Here is a 23253-nt window from a genome sequence, read left to right on the forward strand (position 1 = left end):
ATCCGAGACAAGCAGCCTATGAAATGAGGATGCAGAATAATTCTGTAAGTAACTTATTTTTATGTAGCATTGAAGAGTGGTGACTTTCAGATGCCTCTTACAGTTGTGTGTGAATTTTATCACTTAGCCTGGAGTTGTTTTGTTTTATAGTTTTTCTCAATTTCTTTTGCCTTGAGATATCTTTAACTCTGTTAAATCCTTATTAATATGAAAATATCTAAATGATGTGAAAGAAAAGAACATACATGTAAGTGTGGATAGCTAAGTGGCTGCAGTGTTTCTCTAATGCAGTCGGGCCACAGTGCTTCCTGCTTCCCCAAAGGTAGTGGGTGGTGATGGTGCTAGAAGCATGACAGGACATCCAAATATCTCATAGCTAGAGCAAGAGAAGACGGTGGTTTTGCTGCCATATTTCCCCTTTCCTCCCAGGGGTCAGTTATGGGCATTTTGCAGGATAGTATTCCTCAGTTTGTCAAATACAGGTACTCCTCACTGCCTAAACTCTCACTCTCCAACTCAGACGTGGAATATATCTGAATACATATTTTAAGGTAGCTCTCATTATCCAAAATTTTTTTAGAGCTCTTTTTTTTGTTGCTGGGAAAGATTTGCCCTGAGCTAACATCTGTTGCCAGTCTTCCTCTTTTTTTCCCCCTCCTCAAAGCCCTAGTACGTAGTTGTATATTCTTGTTATAAGTCCTTCTAGTTCTATGTGAGCCGCCACCTCAGCATGGCTGCTGTCAGACAAGTGGTGTGGTTCTGCGTCCAGGAACCGAACCTGGGCTGCCAAAGCGGAGTGCGCCAAACTTTTTTGTGAGGGAGATCAGCCCTGAGCTAACATCCATGCTAATCCTCCTCTTTTTGCTGAGGAAGACCAGCTCTGAGCTAACATCTATTGCCAATCCTCCTCCTTTTTTTTTCCCCCCCAAAGCCCCGGTAGATAGTTGTATGTCATAGTTGCACATCCTTCTAGTGGCTATATGTGGAACGCAGCCTCAGCACGGTCGGACAAGCGGTGCGTCAGTGCGCGCCTGGGATCCGAACCCGGGCCGCTAGTAGCAGAGCGCACGCACTTAACCGCTAAGCCACGGGGCCAGCCCTGAGCGCGCTGACCTTTAACCACTAGGCCACAGGGCTGGCCCCTGTTTTCTTTTTTCTTTTCTTTTTTTTTTTGATAGTATTAGCCATACAGTATCATGAATAAAATTGATATTATACATTTATTAAAGGAAAGTGTTGTGAGCTCTATGTGAAATATGGTTTTGCTTTGTTGTAACTTTTCTTGGCCTTTGGTGTGAACTACCTTCATGCTGAGGTTTTAGTTACAGTATCATTAAAATAGGCTCCTGAGTTCTCGATTTAAAAATAATTTACTTGAAATATCTAATATACTGTGAATAACAGAAGAAAAACTTTACCATGAAAACATTTTCTGCCACTTAGGTTTTTGGTCATTTAACATTAAAGTTGCAGAACATTTTAATTTTTGTGTGTGTGTGTGTGTGTGAGAAAGATTGGCTCTGAGCTAACGTCTGTTGTCAATCTTTCTCTTTTTGCTGAGGAAGTAAGTTTGGCCCTAAGCTAACATCCATGCCATCCTCCTCTATTTTGTATGTAGGATGCCACCACAGCATGACTTGCTGAGTGATGTGTAGCTGTGCGCCCGGGATCTGAACCTGTGAACCCCGGGCCGCTGAAGTGGAGTGTGTGAACTTAACCACTATGCCACCAAGCTGCCCCTAATTTTTTAGTTAAATATTAAAATACTTTAGGGTGCTACTATGTTCATTGAGTTAGGTACAAAGGGAAGATAATGGTAAATTTAAAGTGGTATCCAAGTCTTTGAAATAATAATAAAAGCTGCATTTTTCTAAGATGACTAATAGATTTTATTTGTACAATGAATTTTAAAACAACATGTATAAAATAGTTTAACAGATATCTGGCGGAGTCTCATTAAACTGTTGCTTTCTGGAATGGTTGTACTAGGTTGAACCACTTACATCTAACTTTATTCTCACCAGCATTGAGTATTTTATGTATTAATTTATATACATATATATATATTTTTCCCCTTGCAGCTTTGTTAGTTAATTGGTGGAAAGTGATCACAAATTCATAACACCAGGGAACCACCAAAGGAAAAAAATGTTCAAGTCCTATAATTAAAAAAAAAATCTATGAAATTAAGCTTTTCTTATTTGTTCTGAAGCAGTTTTTACCTTAATGTTCAAATTCTTTTGAGTTTAAGCGTAGGAGGCTTGGTACTATATTATTCTATTTTGGAGAGGTAGAGTATGCCAAGATCAGTCTTTATACTTTCTAAATATATTTACCATATCTATTTAATAGCTTAAAAAAAATGTATTACTGTGGAGCATGGTGGTAACAGTAGTTGGATGTAACTTCTTATGTGAAATGAATAATTAAATCCTTCCTCTGTAATGTCATAATTGTCTACAGAGTCCTTTAGTATCTCCTAATACGAGTTTCACTTCTGATGGCTCCTCGTCTCCGATAGGAGAAATTAAGCGAAAAGCAGAAGACAGTGACAGTGAACCTGAACCAGAGGATAACGTCAGGTGAAGCCATATTTTGGCAGCACTTTGTTAGCAAATTGCTGAAATAGATGCCGTCTAATTAATGCTATTTAGCTTAGAGCAGCAGTGCCTTCAGATGCTTGCCTGTGATCTTTTTATCCTCCAGTAATTAATGTGGAGGGTTAGGGTAGTCAGTAAATTCCAGTGAGATGTGTAAGCTATAGCTGTTAAACCTAAGTATCTAGATTAGTATGCATGCTGGTTTTCGTCCTCCAAGCCACTTTTCCCTCTGAGACCAGGCACTAGATCGGCTAGACATGAAGTGTTTAGCTCTATGTGATCTGAATGTTACTGTTATGAGATTAAATTTTCAAGCTGCTTAACCCAGAAACTTTCAGTTACATTTGGTTACTTGATATAGTTTGTTTTAATCATCTCAATTGAAAAGTTTCTTCTTTAAAATGAAATATGCAAAAGGCTTTCGGTTAAGAGATAAATGTATTTTTAAAAACCACGAACTTGCATATGCACCAACTATATTTCATGACAGAGAAGATTCTCATTAGCTATATACTTAAAATTTATATAGGAAAATTTATATAGGAAAATTGGATTCTTTAATTTATACAGAAGTTTGAGATCATTATATAATAAGATTTAACAGCTTCTTGTGTGATTAAATCTGGATTTGAACCCTGGGCTCAAGTGCAAAGGGCCAACAACCTCAATAATTGTAACTCATTTAGAATTTTGCAAAATGATTTATTTGAAAGTTAAACATTAGTGGTTCACAGCTCATGCTTCTTTTATAGGACGTGGATGATGTGTTTGTATTTATGATTAGAAACTTTAGAAGTGTGATGTCTGGTTCTGTATTTTCCCAACATCTTTGATGACAGATTCAGAGATCTGTGGTGACTTGTGATTGAGCATCTACCTGATCTGAGTTTTTATCCTCTGCTTCTGCAACTCTTGGAGTATATTTTTTGTTTTACCATGTAGCCATCATGATCAATATCAGCTTAATAGTTAACTTGATTTTTTTTAGTACTTTATTGTTTAATTTTGGTGCTGAAGATAATCAAAGTAGAATTGCTTCTATCAAGAAATGCTTGGAGTTCTTAGCATTTATTTCATTAGTAGTTTCTGTAAAATAGTGATATTCAACATTATGGATAGAAGATATTTCTCCTAATTGATGTTCTGTAAATCTTTTGCATGGGGGCAAAGTTAAAATTGGTATGGTGTAAGGGCCGGCACGGTGGCACAGCAGTTAAGTGTGCGCACTCCGCTTCAGCGGCCTGGGGTTCGCAGGTTCAACCGCTTGTCAACCCATGCTGTGGCGGCATCCCCTATAAAGTAAAGGAAGATGGGCATGGATGTTAGCCTAGGGCCAATCTTCCACAGCAAAAAGGGGGAGGATTGGCATTGGATGTTAGCTCAGGGCTGATCGTCCTCAAAAAAAAAAGTAAATAAAAAAATTGATATGGTGTATTCTGAAACATGACTGCAATTAATTAGTAAGATCTGGCACATGGTAGAAAAGAGCCCTTAATGGAGAATCATCCTGATGTTCTTGATCATTCTTGATTTTTTTTTAGTATTCTTTGGCATCTTTAAATCTTTCAGAGATTGAGAAATGAGTACTTAAAAAAATAAAAAAATATACTTTGAGTGAAAATGTGGTTTTTCACATTGTATTTTCAGTGATTAATGAAAATTTAGTGAATTGATGACCTCCTTCTAAGTTTTACCAGAACGTGTGTGTGTGTGTCCATGTCCTTCACTTATGCCAACAATGCTTTGCTGAATGATGGAGAAGGCCCAAGGATAGGGAGAGTAGGTATATACATAATTTCTGCCTGGCTTCTAGATTATTCTTTTTTAAAAAAGTAATTTAGTTGACTTTCTTTGTGTAATTTAGATATACTTTAACAAACTGAGAAACTTGAACTATATAAAATATCTTCAGTATTTGCATCTTAAAATGTAGTTTTAGAATTGTTCTACAATCAAAAAAACATGTAAAACAGTATGAAAATCTGAGCAAACAAGTGTTGTGTATCTACTTTAATAAATGGTTATTCTCTTTTTTTTTTTACTGTAGTTTTGTAATGATCTTTGTAGAATCAGTGTTTGAGTTTTTAACGTTTAACTATCTTTAAGTTGATAATAAATCCTGTGAAAGTGGACTTTTTAGAAATAATTAAATGAAGCTATGTTAATATTACTGTTTAACTCGTTTACATTTTACCTGGCTATTAAGTATAAATTGATTTGGATGATAAATTGGTAGCTAGTTACTGAAAGTGTATTAATTCAACATGAACTGGCTTTGCCTGATTTTTAGGCTTTGGGAAGCTGGGTGGAAGCAGCGGTACTACAAGAACAAATTTGACATTGATGCAGCTGATGACAAATTCCGTCGTAAAATTGTACAGTCTTACGTTGAAGGGCTCTGCTGGGTTCTTCGATATTATTACCAGGTACAAAATGAATATTCTCCTCTAAATGTCTAGTTAATCATTTTAAGAAAATAGTTATTTCTATAATAGTGTGTGTTGTTGAGCTATATTCTGAAATTGAACCCAGAATCATATTTTCAAGCTTCCTATAAAGAAATTCATTACTTTAAATAAGATTTGTTTGTAAAGCCTTTGAAGCTCCTTAGGTGTTAATATATAAACGAAGCTAATTTTTGTTATGCTAAAGAATTTCAGCGTTAAATACTGTGGTTGAGAGTACTTGGTCTTTAAAATTATTCAAGTTTATTGTTTTGTTTAATTGGAATAAAAAATAACAGAGTAACTAATACACAGTCGCTAAATGGCTGAACAAAGGACAAAAGCCTGGAAAATAACTGGTAAGAATTTGAAAGGAATTTGAATGCTCCCATTTCCTCCATATAGTGTAGTGATGTTACATGAAGTGCATTCTCATTGGAGTAATCTGTATCTGACTTAAAGCTTTTGATAAATGAGATGTCAGATTGGTGAGAGATTAGGCGGAAATATAGGGGATTGTAGCACTGATAATACCTGGTTTCGTGCTTGGGGAGTGAAGCAAATTTGATGTGACTTGGGAATAGGTGAAGTTTGTTGGAAAGTAGAAAGTAATTTAATACACTAAGTATCAATTGTAAAATATTCTCATTTCGTGTTTTACTCCGACCCTCAACATTTTTCTCCCCAAAGCTCCCAGTACCTAGTTGTATATCCTAGTTGTAAATCCTTCTGGTTCTTGTATGTGGGACACCGCCTCAGCATGGCTTGATGAGCGATGAGTAGGTCCGAGCCCAGGATTCAAACCGGCGAACCCTGGGCCGCTGAAGTGGAACGTGTGAACTTGACTGCTGTGCCACTGGGCCGGCTCTGACCCTAAGGATTTTAATTCACTAGGCGCAGAGTCAAAACTCATTTCAGGAAGGCTTCTCTTTTCTTTGAGTATAACTTACTGTTTTTTCTTTTTGATTGGTTTACTTAAATATTTTTAAAGTAAAGAGAATGTTGTCACATGAAAATATAATAGGGAATTGTAAAATGAAACTTTTGGCTCTTTTACTCTCAGTCACTCTTCTAGTGATGTCCCTTACCCACCTGTACACTCAGTGAGTGTCAGCTGCAGTTGTTCTTCATTTTATGGGATGATAGCAGCTCTCGAGTTGGAAGGAAATGTCACCAAACACATTTTAAAGATAAAAATCTTCACAAAATTGTGTTTGTTAGTATAAAGTTTGGTATTAACTACTGATTATTAAAGATGCTTTGCAGTATTTTGTAAATCAAGGAGCCGTTGATACGAAGTAAAAGTTTAGATTTAATCCAAACATCTTTTAGGACTCATGGAAAAAAAATAATATATGGCATGTATACCAAAAGTCATATGTTTTATCAATAGAATATTATAGGTTGATAGTTTAATTTTTTTGTCTTTACCGTGTCCATCATTAACATAGATTTGTTTTTGTTGTTGTTTTCTGTTTGTTTTTACTGATTTTAGGGCTGTGCTTCCTGGAAGTGGTATTATCCATTTCATTATGCACCATTTGCTTCAGACTTTGAAGGTATTGCAGACATGCCTTCTGATTTTGAGAAGGGTACTAAACCGGTAAGCTTGAGTATTTAGAGGCATAACATTTGTAGAATTTTGGATTAGATAAAAATTGTGTCTTATCTTAAATGTTTTTTCTTTCTTGCAGTTTAAACCACTGCAACAACTTATGGGAGTTTTTCCAGCTGCAAGTGGTAACTTCCTACCTCCATCGTGGCGGAAGCTCATGAGTGATCCTGTGAGTGTCTTAGTTTTTGAGTGTGTTGATAACTGGATTTTTGTCGTACATTTTGCTAGCACTAGTCACAATTGCTTTTGCATCTTATAGTTACAATAGTGAAGTCCAGAAACAAAGTAAAAGTATTTGGATTCTTCTGTGTATTTTTTACTACTTTTTTTTCCCTGCTTTCCTTGGCCATCAGTACCCTACCCAGTAAATAAAATTGATATGTGTTTGGGAGAAATTCTTATAACAGTCATTTTGTTCTCAGCATACCTGTAAGTCATTATTTTTCTTGGTTCCAGCCATGTGTGGTGGGTACCAGAGCATGAAGGCTGGTTTACCTGCAGTCACCGCTGCGTGTGTTTTGTGTCCTAGCTAGAAAGAGTGACACCCAGCTGAGAAGTAGGAATTATTAGAGTTAATAAACTCTTCACTGTCTTGGGCCCACAGTCGTCAGTTCTAAAATTCTTTTATAATAAGACCTTTTTATTTTCATCTTTTAAAATAAAATTGTTGATTTTGTTTTTACTAGGCCCGGGATTAGTGACCTGATATCTTAATAACATTTTTTAAAAGGAGTGAAACTTCATTTTCTTATCAGGCCTGATAACTCGAATGAAAGTTGTATCAAATTCTTTATAACAGAAATATGTGACTTTTGTTTTGAATCTTTGCTTTTCTCCCTGATACAGGAGTGTAGTATAATTGACTTCTACCCTGAAGATTTTGCTATTGATTTAAATGGGAAGAAATATGCCTGGCAAGGTAAAATTTAGACATTATTCCTTTTGGTTAAAATAATTTTCTCCTTTTGGCAAACTGTAAGCAGACATGATTTATGGGATGAAAGAATTTCTGTAAAAGATAAGTATTTTAAAGATTATATGTGAAATTTTGATATTTTTTCATCTAACCTGGGATTAGCAATGATTAACAGTGATTTTAATAGTAGCATTTTGATAAACAGTAAATTGAGTTGAAATAGATTAATGATTATATCTTTTGTCTCCTTTGTGATTAAGTAATGGGATGTGGGACATGCTCCTTCCATCAGTAGCTCATTGACACCTTTGAGGTTGCTGAGAGTTGTAGAAACATGAAGTGTCCATGTGGAGATTCACTTATACTCTATGGAAACTTTTGAAAAAAGTATTAGAAATTTCGTTTAAATACTTGGCGTTGATCATTACTTAAAGTTTATTTATTATTTACATATCTATTTTCTCATTCTTTCTGTTCACAGATTTTGTAAGAATGACAATATAAAATTAGTACTAAATTTAAGCTACTGTTTATCACTCACCAAATGTGTGATGATGACTGAATGTAAAACACAGTGGAGAAGTCTCTCACACAGTGAGCCAACGATTATTTCACACCTAAGCCCCTTTCAGCAAATTATTTTAACCTTTTCTTCCACCATATATTTTTCTAGGATAATAAGCAGTTTGGTAAAATCATGTTTTCACTCTTTTTCCTTTATTATTCCCTGTGATGCAGATGACCAGTAAAATGACTCAAAGAGAATTGTGGCACAAAGGGGGATAAATAATAATTTATAAATTGAAAATCATTATTTTATGAGATTTTAGGGTTGAGTTTTGGTTATGTAGTAACAGAAATTTCATATTACTTTAGTGGAATGATAATGAGAATTGCAACCTATTGATTGGGGTTGTGTAAGTGTTGTGGTTATATTTTGTTATATGTAAGTGGATTGGGGCCTTAGGTTGTTTTTGAACGTGTTTTGTGGAGGATGTTTTGATTAAACTGGAAGGAGAAGAGACATAGGAGAATGGGAGGCAGTAAAGTAATAATATAAATACATAAATAAGTAAATATATTTATGTAAGTGTTTGTTAAATAAATCCTTGCCTGGATTTTTTAAATAAATAAGTAAATATATAAGCATGCAGATGACTTGCTGAGTATATCAATGTAGTATAAATCATCCAGAGGAAAAGGAAGGCAATGCACAACAGTTAGAGTTTCTCCACATCCTTGCCAAGATTTGTTATTTTCTGTTTTTTGATAGTAGCCATCCTAATGGGTGTGCAGTGGTGACCACTGTGTTTTTGCTTTCCGTTTTCCTAATGATTAGTGATGTTGAACCTTTTTTTCATGTGCTTATTGGCTATTTCTGTCTCTTCTTTGGAGAAATATCTATTCAAGTCCCTTGCCCATTTTTGAATTGGGTTTTTGTTGTATTGTAGGAATACTTTATATATTCTGGACACTAATCTCTTATCAGATATATGATTTGCATGTATTTTCTCCCATTGTGTGGGTTGTCTTTTCACTTTGTTGATAGTGTCCTTTGATGCACAAAAGTTTTTAATTTTGATGAAGTCTAATTTTTGTTGTGCTGTTTGGTGGTGGTTGCCTGTGCTTTTGATGTCATATCCAAGAAATCATTGCCAAATCCAATGTCATGTAGCTTCCTCCCTGTTTTCTTCTGAGTTTTCTAGTTTTAGCTTACATTTAGGTCTTTGATCCATCTTGAGTTCATTTTTGTATATGGTATAAAGTAAGGGTCTAATTTCATTCTTTTGTGTGTGGATGTCCATTTTCCCGGCACCATTTGTTGAAAAGACTGCCCTTACCCCATTGAATGGTCTTGGCACCCTTGTTGAAAGTCGTTTGACCATGTATGTGAGGGTTGATTTTTGGGCTCTCTATTCACGTGGTCAATATGTCTGTTCTGGTGCCAGTCAGTACCGAACTGTTTTAATTACTGTATCTTTGTAGTAAGTTTTGAAATCAGGAGGTGGGAGTCCTCCAACTTTATTTTTATTTTTTAAGATTGTTTTGGCTATTTGGGGTCTCTTGAGATTCCAGATGAATTTTAGGATGGGTTTAAACTCAGACCTTTAATATTTCTATATTTTTATATGTTATATAAATATTTTTATTTATTAGACTGTAGCAAGAACACATCTTTCTTGAGGTAAAATTTAGTACTATTAGGAGATAGTCATTTCTGCATATGTATTTAAAACTTATCGGAAGTCATGATAATAAGTAAGTTCTTGTCTAAGTTGAGTACATCTTATTTTTTTTTTAATTTATTTTTTTTAATTTATTTATTTTTCCCCCAAAGCCCCAGTAGATAGTTGTATGTCATAGTTGCACATCCTTCTAGTGACTGTATGTGGGACGCGTCCTCAGCATGGCCGGAGAAGCAGTGCGTCAGTGCGCGCCCGGGATCCGAACCCCAGGCCGCCAGTAGCGGAGCACGCGCACTTAACCGCTAAGCCACGGGGCCGGCCCAAGTTGAATACATCTTAAAATGATAGAAGATAAAATATATCTGGGTACTTTTTCAACATTTATTGAACATATGTTTTTGCAATGTTGTGTTTTCATAATATTTGCTTAGTATGTATTAAAGGAATATAGCATAGTCATTTCAAATGCTGTATTTTTCTACATAAACAGAGAATTTAAGTAATTTGATCAAAGTCACACAGTGGCAGCACTGAGATCTGAACCTGGAGAGCATGGCCACTGTGTTTACCTAAGTATTACCACTGCTTGGGCTGCCTCTGTGTTGTTGAGAGGATTGAATGAGCTAATGCGTGTAACATGGTAAATCAGTGGGAAAAAAGTAGGAAAGAGTAGCTGCTGTTGCCATTGTTACTGTCAGCTCGCTCTCAGGCACGACCGTCATCACATCTGGGTGTAAGACACTCCTTCCTCCCCTGGCCAGGAAGACTGATTTTAGCTTAATAACCTTATTGCTGTCATTAGCACTGCAGGTTGCTTACTGTTTGGAGTTAGATTCTGGAGTTGATATTGAAGGAAAGTCTTTCTGATGATTTGTTTAAATCCTAAATCTAGTAGGTAGAAAACAAAAGCTAGATAATGTAGTTTTGCATGATACAGATTTTGTTAAGTGTATGACTAAATAAAACTTGACCACTGCCTAGGTTTTTTCTACATAAGTGTTTACCGGTAATTGATAAGTAGCCTTACTCAGATAATGGATGTTAATAATCCTTCAAATCACTTTTTGGACCTTCAGAATTCACACTAGAACCTAGTTTCTTTTTAACTTTAAAAAATCTATATATTCCCCTACTAGGTAGTCAAATTGAACATGTTTCCTAATTTTGAAAATATGGTAGCTAAATAATTTAAAGACAACTTTGGAAACCTTTCATTTCTCATCATTTTAAGGGGAACAGTCACAAATACAGCAGTTTTGAGTGGCAGTGGTTTCAAAATTATTTAGCTCTAGTCAGCATTTCTCGTTATTTATCTTAAAATTTTTATTTAGCCAAAATACTATTTATAATATATATAATAATTTACAGCAGAATATATATATGCTTCAATAACGTTGCATGTTTTTGTAGTAATAGATAATTGTATTCCAGTGTGATTCTTTGAAAATTATGCGTGTAGGTCCAAATAATGACCTTAATTCCAGCACACTCCAGAGGACAGTTTTCAGCCTAAAAATGAACAGCCACTATTCTACATGCCCTCCCGGGGACAAAGTTATTTAAACAAGTCTAAAAATTTTTTGTATATAAATTAATTATTAGGTTTTTTTTTTAAAAATAATTTTATTTATTTATTTATTTTTCCCCAAAGTCCCAGTAGATAGTTGTATGTCATAGTTGCACAGCCTTTTAGTTGCTGTATGTGGGATGCGGCCTCAGCATGGCCAGAGAAGCGGTGCGTCGGTACCCGCCCAGGATCCGAACCTGGGCCGGTACCCGCCCAGGATCCGAACCCGGGCCGCCAGCAGCAGAGCGTGTGCACTTAACCACTAAGCCATGGGGCCGGCCCTAATTATTAGGTTTTAAAATGTAAACAGAATACTATGCAATTTTAGAGCTGAAAGAGACGTTCCACATATTCCAGTTGAACAGACCTTCTGAGTATTTTGGTTGAATGATCTCTTTTTACAAAAGAAGAAACCAAGTCCTAGAAAGATAAAGGGATATGCTCAAGCCCTTAGGAGATTACTGGCTTGCCCGAAGGCATCCTAGTAAATAAGTAAGGTGAGAACATAGACCGGTGTCCAGGTGGCCACTTGTTCATTTAATTTAAAAATTTTGTCGTCACAGAGTAAAGATTCAGCAAACGTGGTTTTCCATGTGAACCCTTTTAAAGATGGAAAACAAATAGAATTTTTTCTTCTACCACCACGGGGAAGTATTTCTATCTGAAATTTGGCTAAATAGAGTTCAGTTCCAAAATGTTTTTATATCAGCAGGGAAATTCTACTAGAAATGTTTGTATGGACCAACGGTAGTTGCAATTTAGGTGATCCTAATAGCTGGGCCGCTTGGTGTGCATTTGTCTCCCCTGGTGTTCCTCCGTTGCCGTTCGTGGATGAGCGAAGGCTGCGAGCTGCCCTAGAAGAGGTATACCCAGACCTCACTCCAGAAGAGAGTAAGGATCATACTTCCACTTGGTCGACATTGAGTCTGTGTAATAGAGACTTTACATTTCCTAGTAAAATTAGACCTTTTTTTTTCATTTGTCAGATTTCCCATAGAGGGGGCATAAATCATTGATTTGACTTCTTTATGACAAAAGTTAACTTTGCTTCTTAAAATTTATTATCCATAAGTTGCATAGTAATTAAATACAATTTTTTAACTTACAAATGTTTGTTAAATTTATTAAAAAGCAATACTTCAAGAATATCTTCTGATTTTTTTTTTTTGGTGAGGAAGATTAACCCTGAGCTAACATCTGTTGCCAGTCCTCCTCTTTTTGCTGAGCACGATTGGCCCTGGGCTAACATCCGTGCCCATCTTCCTCTACTTTATACGTGGGACACCTGCCACAGCATGGCTTGATAAGTGGTGCATAGGTCTGCGCCCAGGATCCGAAACTGTGAAACCCTGGGCCACCAAAGTGGAGTGTGCTAATTTAACCACTACAGCACCCGGCAGGCCCAAGACTTTGATTCTTGTATAATATGCATACACAAAAGTATTTTTGCATGTTGGGAGGGTATTATTAATTTCCTCCATCTCCCTTCTTCCCTTCATCCCCACCAAATAACAATAACTTTGCTTGAAAGGTTAGGTTGAAACAAAAGCATTTGCCCTCATATTGCTAACTTGAAATGTTATTTTACACAAAAGGTGGCATTTTGTCGTTAATAGTGACAGTTAAAGTATTGGGAAATTGTAAAGCTGGGCTTTGTTGGAAAATTTATTTAATACTAGTATAATAAACCTATAGAAATAATTATGAACCATCCATAGAATAATCTTTGTTATTAGATGATGCAATTTATTTGTATTTCCTCAGAGAATGTCTATATGTTTCTTATAGTAAGAAATTAAGTTCTGTATAAATAAGAAAACTTTGTCCCTTATCTTGCAAGACTATATTCAGGTATCTTTTAGGGATAATTTTTTTCTGATAGTCATTGATCTTCGAAACTTTATTGTCAAAGCTTTGTTTCTTCTACAGAGATGCATCACACGTTTAGGTCTATTATTTTTTGTAAACTTTATAATTAAGTTTTTAAAATTTAGGTGCTTCCTATTTTACTCTCATAAAAGTTGCTTTTGTAGGTATAATTGTTAGATCTTTATTCTTTTCTTCCTTTCCCCCAGCTAGAAGAAATAGTCTTGGAATCGATGTCTTATTTGTGGGGAAACATCACCCACTGCACGACTTCGTTTTAGAGCTGTATCAGACAGGTTCCACAGAGGTATGGTCTTTTTTGCCATCATGAAGTGTTTTCAGTTAGTTCATTATTTGGTTAATTAATTGAGAATGCATTTAAAAATGTTTGGTAAAGTAGAAAAAAAATTTACCATTTTAACTGTTTTTAAGTAGGTAAAATTCTGTGGCATTAAGTCCATTCACGATGTTGTGCAACCATCACCGCTATCCATTTCCAGAACTTTTTCATCTTCCCAGATAGAAACTGTATACCCATTAAACAATATTAAACAATACTTCTCCATTCTCCGCTCCTCCCAGCCTCTAGTAATCTCTCTTCTATTTGCTGTCCCTATGAATTTGCCTCTTCTTGGTACCTCATATAAGTAGAATCATGCAGTATTTGTCCTCTTGTGTCTGGCTTATTTCACTTAGCATAATGTATTCAGGGTACATCCATGTGTCAGAATTTCATTCCTTTTATGGCTGAATAATACTCCATTTTGTGTACATACGCCATGTTGTTTATCCATTCATCTGTTGATGAGAACTTGGGTTGTTTCCACTTTCTGGCTATTAAGAATAATGCTACTGTAAACATCGGTGTCCAAGAATATGTTTGAGTCCCTGATTTCCATTCTTTTGGATATATAATCAGGAATGCGTTTTTCCACAGCCAGTGGGTGTACCACCTGAACTATGTCATGGGATTCAAGGAAAGTTTTCTTTGGATGAAGAAGCCATTCTTCCAGATCAGTAAGCATTCATTTGTGTCTAATTGGGTCAACTAGGAGAAAGTTTAGTTAGCATCTTTTTCCTTGTTGCCTAAATGTTTTATTTTCTAGTAATAGTGAGGAAACAAAATAACAACAACAGAAATCTGCTGGGCTAAAAAAGACTTGGCGTCAAAGCCCAGCTCTTCAGCGTAGTAGCTCTGTCAGAGCTGTGACATGTCTGAGCTGTGACATGTCTGACAGAGCTACTATGTTAAAGAGCTGGGCTTTGATGCCAAGTGCAGGGAGCCCTGGAGGTCCCTAGGGAGATCCACAAGGTCAAAACTATTTCCATAATAATACTAAGATGTTATGATCTTATTTCCTTTTGTTGCTCTCTTTCTTTCTTGAGTGTACAGTGGAGTTTTCCAGAGGCTAAATGTAATGTGATATCTCAAGGGACTGACTCAGAAGCAGATAAGAGAATCCATCTCTTAAGATAGATATCAAGCCAGATATTAAAAAAATTTTCAAAAATGTAAAACAATGACACTTCTCATTTATTTTTGTTTTACTTTGTAAAATAGTTTTTCATAAAAAAACGTTATGTTGACTAAATATCTGTGTATGTTGTGTAATCTATTACTGTTATCTTTAAATTAGTATTTTCAAAAGATTTTCAGATTTCTTAATTTCTTAATTTTCAATTAAAATTAACCTTAATTTTTAATAGGTAAATACTGATTGACATAACCAACATAAACAAAAGCTCTTTGAGGTCCTCAGTTTTTTAAGAGTGTAAGGGGGTTCTGAGATCAGAGTTTGAGAACTGCTGCTCAAGGGTATATATCGAGGAATAGAATTTTGCTAATGAAAGATGTATCTTCATCTTTTCTGGATAATGTCGGGTGGTTTTCCAAAGTGATTACACTATTTTATAATTTCAGTGACTGTTTGTGAGAGATCTTGTTGCTGTGCATTCTTGCAAACCCTTGAAATTGTCACTACCTTAGTTTTTGTCAATCTAGTGGATGCCTATTGGCACCTTGTGGTTTACAGTTGTGTTTCTCTGATTCTAATGAAATTGAATGCCATGTGGTATATTTATTAACCGCTTGGTTTTCCTCATTTATGAAGTACCTATTCTCTTTTTCTATTCACTTGTCTGTTCCCCCAACCCCTCCTCATGGTTTGTTGGTATTCTTTACAAATTCTGGTATAAGCCCTTTGCCCATAATAGTTCTCTGTTAATGAGCTTACAAACAAGGAAGATGGGGTCCTTTTTTAAAGATATAAATGATCATATTTTGTTGGTGCATTTTAATGATTTCTCTTTCCTAAAGCAACATCTTACTTCCACTTAGCAAAAAGGTTACAATTTACGAATAGATAATTCTTCTCTTCTTTCTGTTTAGAATAGTGTGTTCTCCTGTTCCCATGTTACGGGATCTGACACAGAATGCTGCAATCAGGTCATTTTTCCAAAATACGTGACATTCGCCCAAAACACAGCTCTGAGCTTGCAAATAAGTTTAAGATGACCTCTGATTCACAAGGAAATGGCAGCTATTATTGCACCAGTGCTTTGAGATTGGAGAGTCCCTGTATTGCAGACCTCAGAGCAGAGCCTCTTGACTTTAAATTATGTGTATTGTTAAGGTTACTGATTTAACAAGCTTGTTTCTCAGCTTTCTGGTTTCCCCTGACAACTTCCAATTCTTCCGGGATTAGGAAAGTGGGAGGTAGGAAGTAGGAGTTTCTAGGGATAGTTTGCTATATAGGAGCAAACAGACCTCTACACCCCAGAGGCCCACACAGCGTCACTGTATTATAACAGGTTGTTTTAATTATGTTATAGTTGTGGCCCTGCAGAGTTTAAAAAGCAGACTGTTATATACTTGATCTTGGGTAAGTTGAGATAGAATGAATTTGTGGAAATTTTTATCAATAATTATTATAAACTTAAAGGGCTAATTTCTGCTATCTGAATAACTTATTTATAGTTCATTTCTTCAATGGTAATAGCATTTTCTATTGAGCAAAAATAATGTAAAATATAATATGACTTTAGAATAAAAATCAACCAACTTACCTACTCATTTGTGTAATTATTGTATATAATTACTAATCTTGATGGCAGGGTTTATGTTGTCATTTTCTTCAATGTTTAGGCAAGACTAAGGCAAACACATTCTAGTAATTCAAGTGTTTCATAGAAGCCTGCTTGGGAAGGCTATTCCTGAATCCTCCTTTCCCGCTCATTGTTGCTTTCACTCTCAAGAAATAGTTTAGATTCTACTTAGATTTCTCATTGTGAAGTATAGGCGTATTTATTTTCCTGTCTTTAATGGATTTAGATAGCAACTGCGATTCTAGAAAGTCTTTTATTTCAGGAAAACTGTGGGGAATTTGGAACATCTTCCTAGATGAGTTGCTTTTGTTTATCTTCACACACAGTTTTGTTTATCTTGACACACAATTTGTCCTGGCTGTTTGTGTTTGGGCTCTTTTGTTGAGGGTGGAGTTCAGAATTGCAAGCTGTGCTCCTGCACCCGTCACGAACAGTCTGGCTCTGACAGGTCCAGTGTGGACGCTGCCTATTAATGCTTGGGGTCTGCGGCTGGCAGTGGTGCTGCGGCCCAGTGAATGCCACTGGTTCCCTCTTTGGATTGTCACTTGTTTGCTTGTGCTCCTCAATTTTTCTGCATGTTTTCGAGGGCCTTCCTCCCCAGCCCTTTGGAAATGGTTAATTCTACTTAACTTTCTAATTAGTTAGAGAGACTTGCCCAAGGGAAGAGTTACAAAATTGACAGATCCTGGAGTTTTTGTTTGTATGATGTTACTGTTGTTGGTTTTTTTCCTGAGCCTGAAGGGGCCTTTGGTATTATTTGGCGTCCACTGTGTTCACAAGATTGTTAAATTTATAAAACAAATCCCAGATCTAGGTGCATATTTAGGTCTATATTGAAAATAACTTCATAATAAAATTGATCTGAGTTAATTTCCGAGATTTGTGAAAGACCAAAGTTAACTTTGACTTTATGAGGGATTTTCAGTGTTTTCTCTGAGGGGTAATGTTGAGGCTGAGATCCAGTTTACTGCAGTTTTTTGTGTGTTTGTTTCGAGGCTTGTACATCCCAGTGTTGTGTCTGAGACTGCAGCCTCCAGTGCCAATTACCAGTTATTTCTCTCTATTTTGACTCCTGGCATTTTTTTCCCTTCTCTGTTTGCATATGGTATTCCATTCCATATTTGAGAAGTTGTTTCCTCAGGTTGAATTTAGGTGGGTTCTTCCCATTACATTAAGTCTTATCTGTAGTGTTGAGAAAGTATATTATAGACGTTATTGAAGTGTCTTAAGTTCACAGAAGGATCCTTAGAGCATACAGTCGGCTGTAAGCTAGGAGATCTTTTTTTCTCTAATTCTGATTCCATAAATCATTCAATGTGTTAGTAACTCCACTTTGAATAGAACTGAGCTATCTCCCTTACTTTTCCTCATCTTGCTCTTCACCATTGTAATTTGCTTAGACATAATATTTTTAGAATAATTCTTTTTTAACTTTTAATATATAAAACCTGCATATGATTTTAAAATTACAGAAGAGTTATCTTCCCAGTGCAGCAAGCACAATTTTCTGTTCATCTGGAGGAGTACACACACGCGCACACACATACACCCCTTTGTTCTACCTCAAACTCAGTGCTCCAGACTGACGTCTTTGTCCTATGCCCGTCCCCAGTTCTCCTTGCCAGTCTCTCCTTTGTGTCCCTGGGCCTCCTGTTTCCCCAGTTGCCCAGACTTGGGAGCCCATTATATGCTTTGGCTTCTCACTCTACATTACTCTCTTTATCTACACCACTGTTGTGGAATATTTTTTTCTTTCAAATTATTTTTCATATGTGGCTGTTCCCAGTGAGCCTGTTTTGTATTTTCTTCTCCTGAATTACTGTTGTGATCTCGCAGCTGCTTTATTTGATTCCACCTTCCCCCTGAATCTATTGGCTTATCTTTCTTAAACACTACTGGCCCTCAGAAATCTTTGGTTGCTCTGTAGTGCTGCTGGAATTACGCTCGTTTGCTTTTTCAAGGAAGGCCTTTTATAATTTGGCAGAGCCCTAGCTCTGTGTCTGAATCCCCACAGTTCTTCAAGGACGCTTGTTCCTTGCTACCCAGGTGGGTCCCTTCGGTATCCCATTGACCTCTATGCCTTCCTCCCATTGTTTGGAATGTTCTTCCCCTTTGTAGCCTTCATTGCTTTTCTTATCTTCTAAAAGGTAATCTATAATTTGTGTCATCTTTATATTTGTTATTTTCGTCAGTAGCATTGTTAGGTTTTTCTTTTTCTCTCATCGCACCTAGCATAGTTTTAAATCCATGTAAAAGCTCATTTGTTCATAGTGTTGGAACCAGTGTTTGCTAAAGTCTTCTAAGAGCCTAAACTTATTTCTTCAGGGGAGTATTTTCAAACTTTCTGTATTCACCTTTGGATGAATCAGGCAAAGGATAGAATGTTTCATCTCTTCAAGGAGATTTTTAAAAAATGTAATGTGTGTCAAGATAGATTTTTTTTTTTTTTTTTTTTTGTGAGGAGGACCAGCCCTGAGCTAACATCCAATGCCAGTCCTCCTCTTTTTTGCTGAGGAAGACTGGCCCTGGGCTAACATCCATACCCATCTTCCTCCACTTTATATGGGACGCCGCCACAGCATGGCTTGCCAAGCGGTGAGTCGGTGTGCACCCGGGATCCGAACCGGCGAACCCCGGGCCGCCGCAGCGGAACGTGCGCACTTAACCGCTTGCGCCACCGGGCTGGCCCCTGAAGATAGATTTTTTAATATAACCGTTACTGCAGTGTTTGTCAGGCTCATGGTTGCCGAGCAGATGACTGAGAACCAGACGCCTGCAGGAGGCGGAGCACATGCAGCCAGGAGCAGACTCGATGGTTGAAAACACTTGGGAGAGTTTAACTTTCACCGCATGTAATACTTCATAGGACGCTGCACTGGTTAACCTCTTCTGATAAAATGTCAAAAGATACATCTTAAGTCCTATAAAACTCTTTAAGTGTTTTAAAATATCAAGTCTATGAATTGTGACATCTTCCCTGCCAGAACAGTTTGCCTTGGTGTTGCTGATGTAGCTTTACTCGTGGAGTGTATCTGGGAAAGGTAGAGTAAAAGTGAAACTTGATATTTGGGATTTTCTGCTTTCTTTGTGAAGTGTGCTAGTACTCTCAAACAATAATGGTACTTAAAATAGCATTTCTAAGGTTAATTCTTAAAGTGAATTGAATCAGAAAAAAGTGTCGTACATTCTGTTCCTTTTCTATTGAGACTTGCTATAGTATTTTCTTACTAATAGTGTTTAAAGTGCTACTTGTGATACAAGTAAAAGCACTGTTCAGTTTCCTTATTTTCAACCATGCTTAGGTTTTAAACTTTTATTTATTTTGTCCTGGGTGTGTTTATGAAGACAGACTGCTTTTACGTTGAGCCAGCAACTGATCAAAGAAGAATCAGTAAATATATATGAACTGTTCGGTACTGCCTCAGGTAAATGTAAGATACTTAAGGGATACTAAAACGTATGCAGTATGTTTCCCATAAAAATAATTCATAATTAGAGATGCATTCAGTGTTCAACTACAGTGGCCACACGAGGTTCGTGATGGACAGGAATGTGGTTGGATGACGTCTGGTAGGTAGTCGCCTGAGGATTCAGTAAGGTATCATGAAAAATTCTGGGAATAAGTGGAGTGAGGCTGGGTTATGAAGGACCTGGATAGATTGTCATAGGCGGTTTGACTTGATATAAACTTGGTTTAGACCATTTGTTGGTTATTGAATTTGAACAGCACAGGGAAATTTTAAGAAAATTCTGAATGCAAAATATATTAGAATTGCAGCGAGAACTAAGGTAGAGATTAGCTAGAGCGCACAAGAATGGAGACAAGCAATCCCAAATCTAATTAAAGGCTCTGAATAGAATAGAATAGAATGTATACCAACATAGTTAGATAGAAATAGGAATCCACAGATTTTTGCTAATTCAGAGGAGAACCTCAGACTGGGAAGAATGTTTAGAGTAATGATGAGGACTTCAAGTTCTTCTAAAGACTATCGCATAACACTATATATTTAACAGTGTACATGAGAATAAAAACAACACAAAAATTCTCATTTATCAGAAAAAATAATTTTAAGTTTTAAAACATTTAGAAAGCATTATATATTCAGAATGCTGATGCCATTCTCATGAGTGGATAGGATTTAAGATGAGGCACCTTTCTTGACATCAGTGAATTGGCCTCCTAACACTGTAACTAATCTAGAGAAATTTATTTAATTTCTGTTTATATGGAGACAGGAGTTTTCTTTCTCTGAATTTCAATAGGATGACATTTTCAACCACTACTCAGGCTGCTTTTCCATGTATAAAATGTGTGTGAGAGGTGGGGCTGAATGAGAGTTTAGATAACCTCTACTACTCGATAACACCCCGGAAATTAATGATTCCATCTATATGATAGTGTACATTTGAGTGGTAATTCAGGGAACTCACCTGCTTGCACTTTAAATGCCAAACTGTTTCCTCCTGACCCTCTGATATATATTTTTGTGTGTGTGAGGAAGATCAGCCCTGAGCTAACATCTGTGCTAATCCTCCTCTTTTTGCTGAGGAAGACCGGTTCTGAGCTAACATCTACGGCCAATCCTCCTCCTTTTTTTTCCCCCCAAAGCCCCAGTAGATAGTTGTACATCATAGTTGCACATCCCTCTAGTTGCTGTATGTGGGAGGTGGCCTCAGCATGGCCTGAGAAGCGGTGCGTCGGTGCGCCCAGATCTGAACCCGGCCGCCTGTAGCAGAGCCCGCGCACTTAACCACTAAGCCACGGGCCGGCCCCTGACAGTCTGATATTGATGATAGGAGGAAAAGCCCAAGAAGATGAGTAAGTTGCTTCGTGTTGTGAATACAATGATTAAGGGATGCAGCAAAATTTAGTTGAATGAGAACAGCTTCCAGAAGTAGGCAAATCTGATACTTACTTAATTCACTGACCAAGAACTAATCACAACCGCTTTGAGTCTCGGTTTCCTCACCTGTTAAGTGGGGACACAGGAATAAACCCTACTTCAAATGCGGATACTGAGTGTCAAATGGATTATATACCAAGTGTTTAGCAGGGAGCCTGGACATACGAAACGGCAAGTGAGAACTGCTGGCATCACTGCTGTTAATATTATGGATGTCAATATTAATAATTATAATGATGATTGTCTTAAATAGTTTTCTGTTGTTGTCTCTTGATTTCCCATGGAGAGAGGTGTACACACATTTCCCCATCAGCAGGAGTTCAGCACCCCACTCACTGTGTAGGTGTGCCATATCCATGGGGGTTGAGCCCTGCAGACACAGCCACAATCATAGCTGGGGTCCCATAGCCAAAAGGATACAGAAGCCTCTTCTTGAGTCTTTTTGTGCTGATGTAGTTGGCCACTTTGAGGTTCCTAACGGTGAGGAGGAGCTGCTGTCCTTCGAGGAGCATCCAGGCGAAGGAGGCCAAGTAGAGCTAGTGCAACACCCTCGCGATGATGGAGCACAGCACCTGGAGGGGAGGGGAGAGTCACTGGAGTGCCTGATGGGCACAAAGAGCACACCACCTGCTACTCCTCAGGGCTGTCTTGGGACACATTTAGTGGGAGAAGTTTGCTTAGCCTTCTTTTTTTTTTTTTTTTTTATAATTTTATTTATTTATTTTTCCCCCAAAGCCCCATTAGATAGTTGTATGTCATAGCTGCACATCCTTCTAGTTGTTGTATGTGGGACGCAGCCTCAGCATGGCCGGAGAAGCGGTGCGTTGGTGCACACCCGGGATCCGAACCCAGGCCGCCAGTAGCGGAGCGCGTGCACTTAACCGCTAAGCCACGGGGCCGGCCCTGCTTAGCCTTCTTTGAATGTCCTTCTTTTGTTTAGATTTGTTGGCAAATAAATCTAGGATGTAATTTTATTCCCACTGTAGCATCACATTTGAACTACTGAAGAGAGATATAAACTTAGAAACAGTAAATTTACAAATAAATTTCACAATTTATATTTGTAACTATAAAATATTGACACAGGACAAGGAAAGTATTCAATGTGTTAGAGGTTTAAGAACTAAAATAATCCCCGTTGTCTGCCTCCTTAGGTGGGCTGGCATTGAGTCTGAAGTCTTCTTCTAGAAAGACGTGATTCCTGCCCCAACTACAAAGGTTTACAAAAACCAACTCTTCTGGAAAACTTGTGGCCAGCTAATCCCCCTGTGTGTCTCATTCCTATCACACTTGATCATTGTTTGAAATGTTTCATTTATTATTTTCCATGCTCTCATTCCCACATGACTCCATGTTTCCTCAGCCCAGACCCAACCACTTTGTGCCTCACTTCCCTCAAAACGGTTCCCCTGGCCCTGTGAATTTCCTGCCACATCTTTACTGAACTCTCCTCCAGCTCCTTGATTTTCCTCAAATCTGATTCTCCTTTGGAGATACTACTTCCCCTGCATCTATCTTAAGTAGATATCTCTTCCATGTAGACTGTGCGCCTTAGGGTCTAAAAGTGGGTCAGTTCTCTTTTTACTCATTAACACAATTTCCTGTCTATTATTCCTGCACAGAAAATCCTGCCATCCAGCTCCAGCTGTGTCATCCTTCACCCTTTCTTATCCTTGGCACTTCCTAATTACTGAGTGACTCCTGTTCTGCTTTTACAATTTGAGTGCCTGCCCAGTTTCTGCCATTGTCCTGGATAAATTCAGTATCCACTGCCTTGGCTTCTAAATTTCTTGACCTCTTACCTGCAATGATCTACATTTCACTTTGAACGCCTAATTCCACAGCCACACCATACTCCTTGCCATTAAATTCAGACATTCTTCTTTCTAAACTTGTCCTTCCAGGTTTTTAAACGTGCAGTGACACCAAACATCCTTGTTCTTAAACTTTGCCAAGACATCGGGCTTGATCCTTGTGCTTTCTCCACACTAGTCTATTCCTTCTTTTGTTCATCTCCTTCCCTGTCTATCCTAGACCTCAACTTATA

General features: G+C 37.3%; 1 protein-coding gene across 1 annotated transcript; it reads left to right on the plus strand.

Moving 5' to 3' along the window:
* The first annotated feature begins 2297 nt into the window (after positions 1-2297).
* On the plus strand, positions 2298-22648 carry LOC131402702 (5'-3' exoribonuclease 2-like). The gene is made up of 11 exons (XM_058537297.1): positions 2298-2309; positions 2464-2582; positions 4891-5026; positions 6540-6647; positions 6739-6828; positions 7506-7577; positions 12135-12219; positions 13404-13501; positions 14132-14211; positions 15584-15640; positions 22361-22648. The coding sequence occupies exons 1-11, from the start codon at positions 2298-2300 to the stop codon at positions 22392-22394; spliced, it is 891 nt and encodes a 296-aa protein (XP_058393280.1). The 3' UTR covers positions 22395-22648.
* The last annotated feature ends 605 nt before the right edge of the window (positions 22649-23253 follow it).

Source organism: Diceros bicornis, unplaced genomic scaffold (assembly GCF_020826845.1).
Source record: "Diceros bicornis minor isolate mBicDic1 unplaced genomic scaffold, mDicBic1.mat.cur scaffold_230_ctg1, whole genome shotgun sequence".
Classification (NCBI taxonomy): Eukaryota; Metazoa; Chordata; class Mammalia; order Perissodactyla; family Rhinocerotidae; genus Diceros; species Diceros bicornis.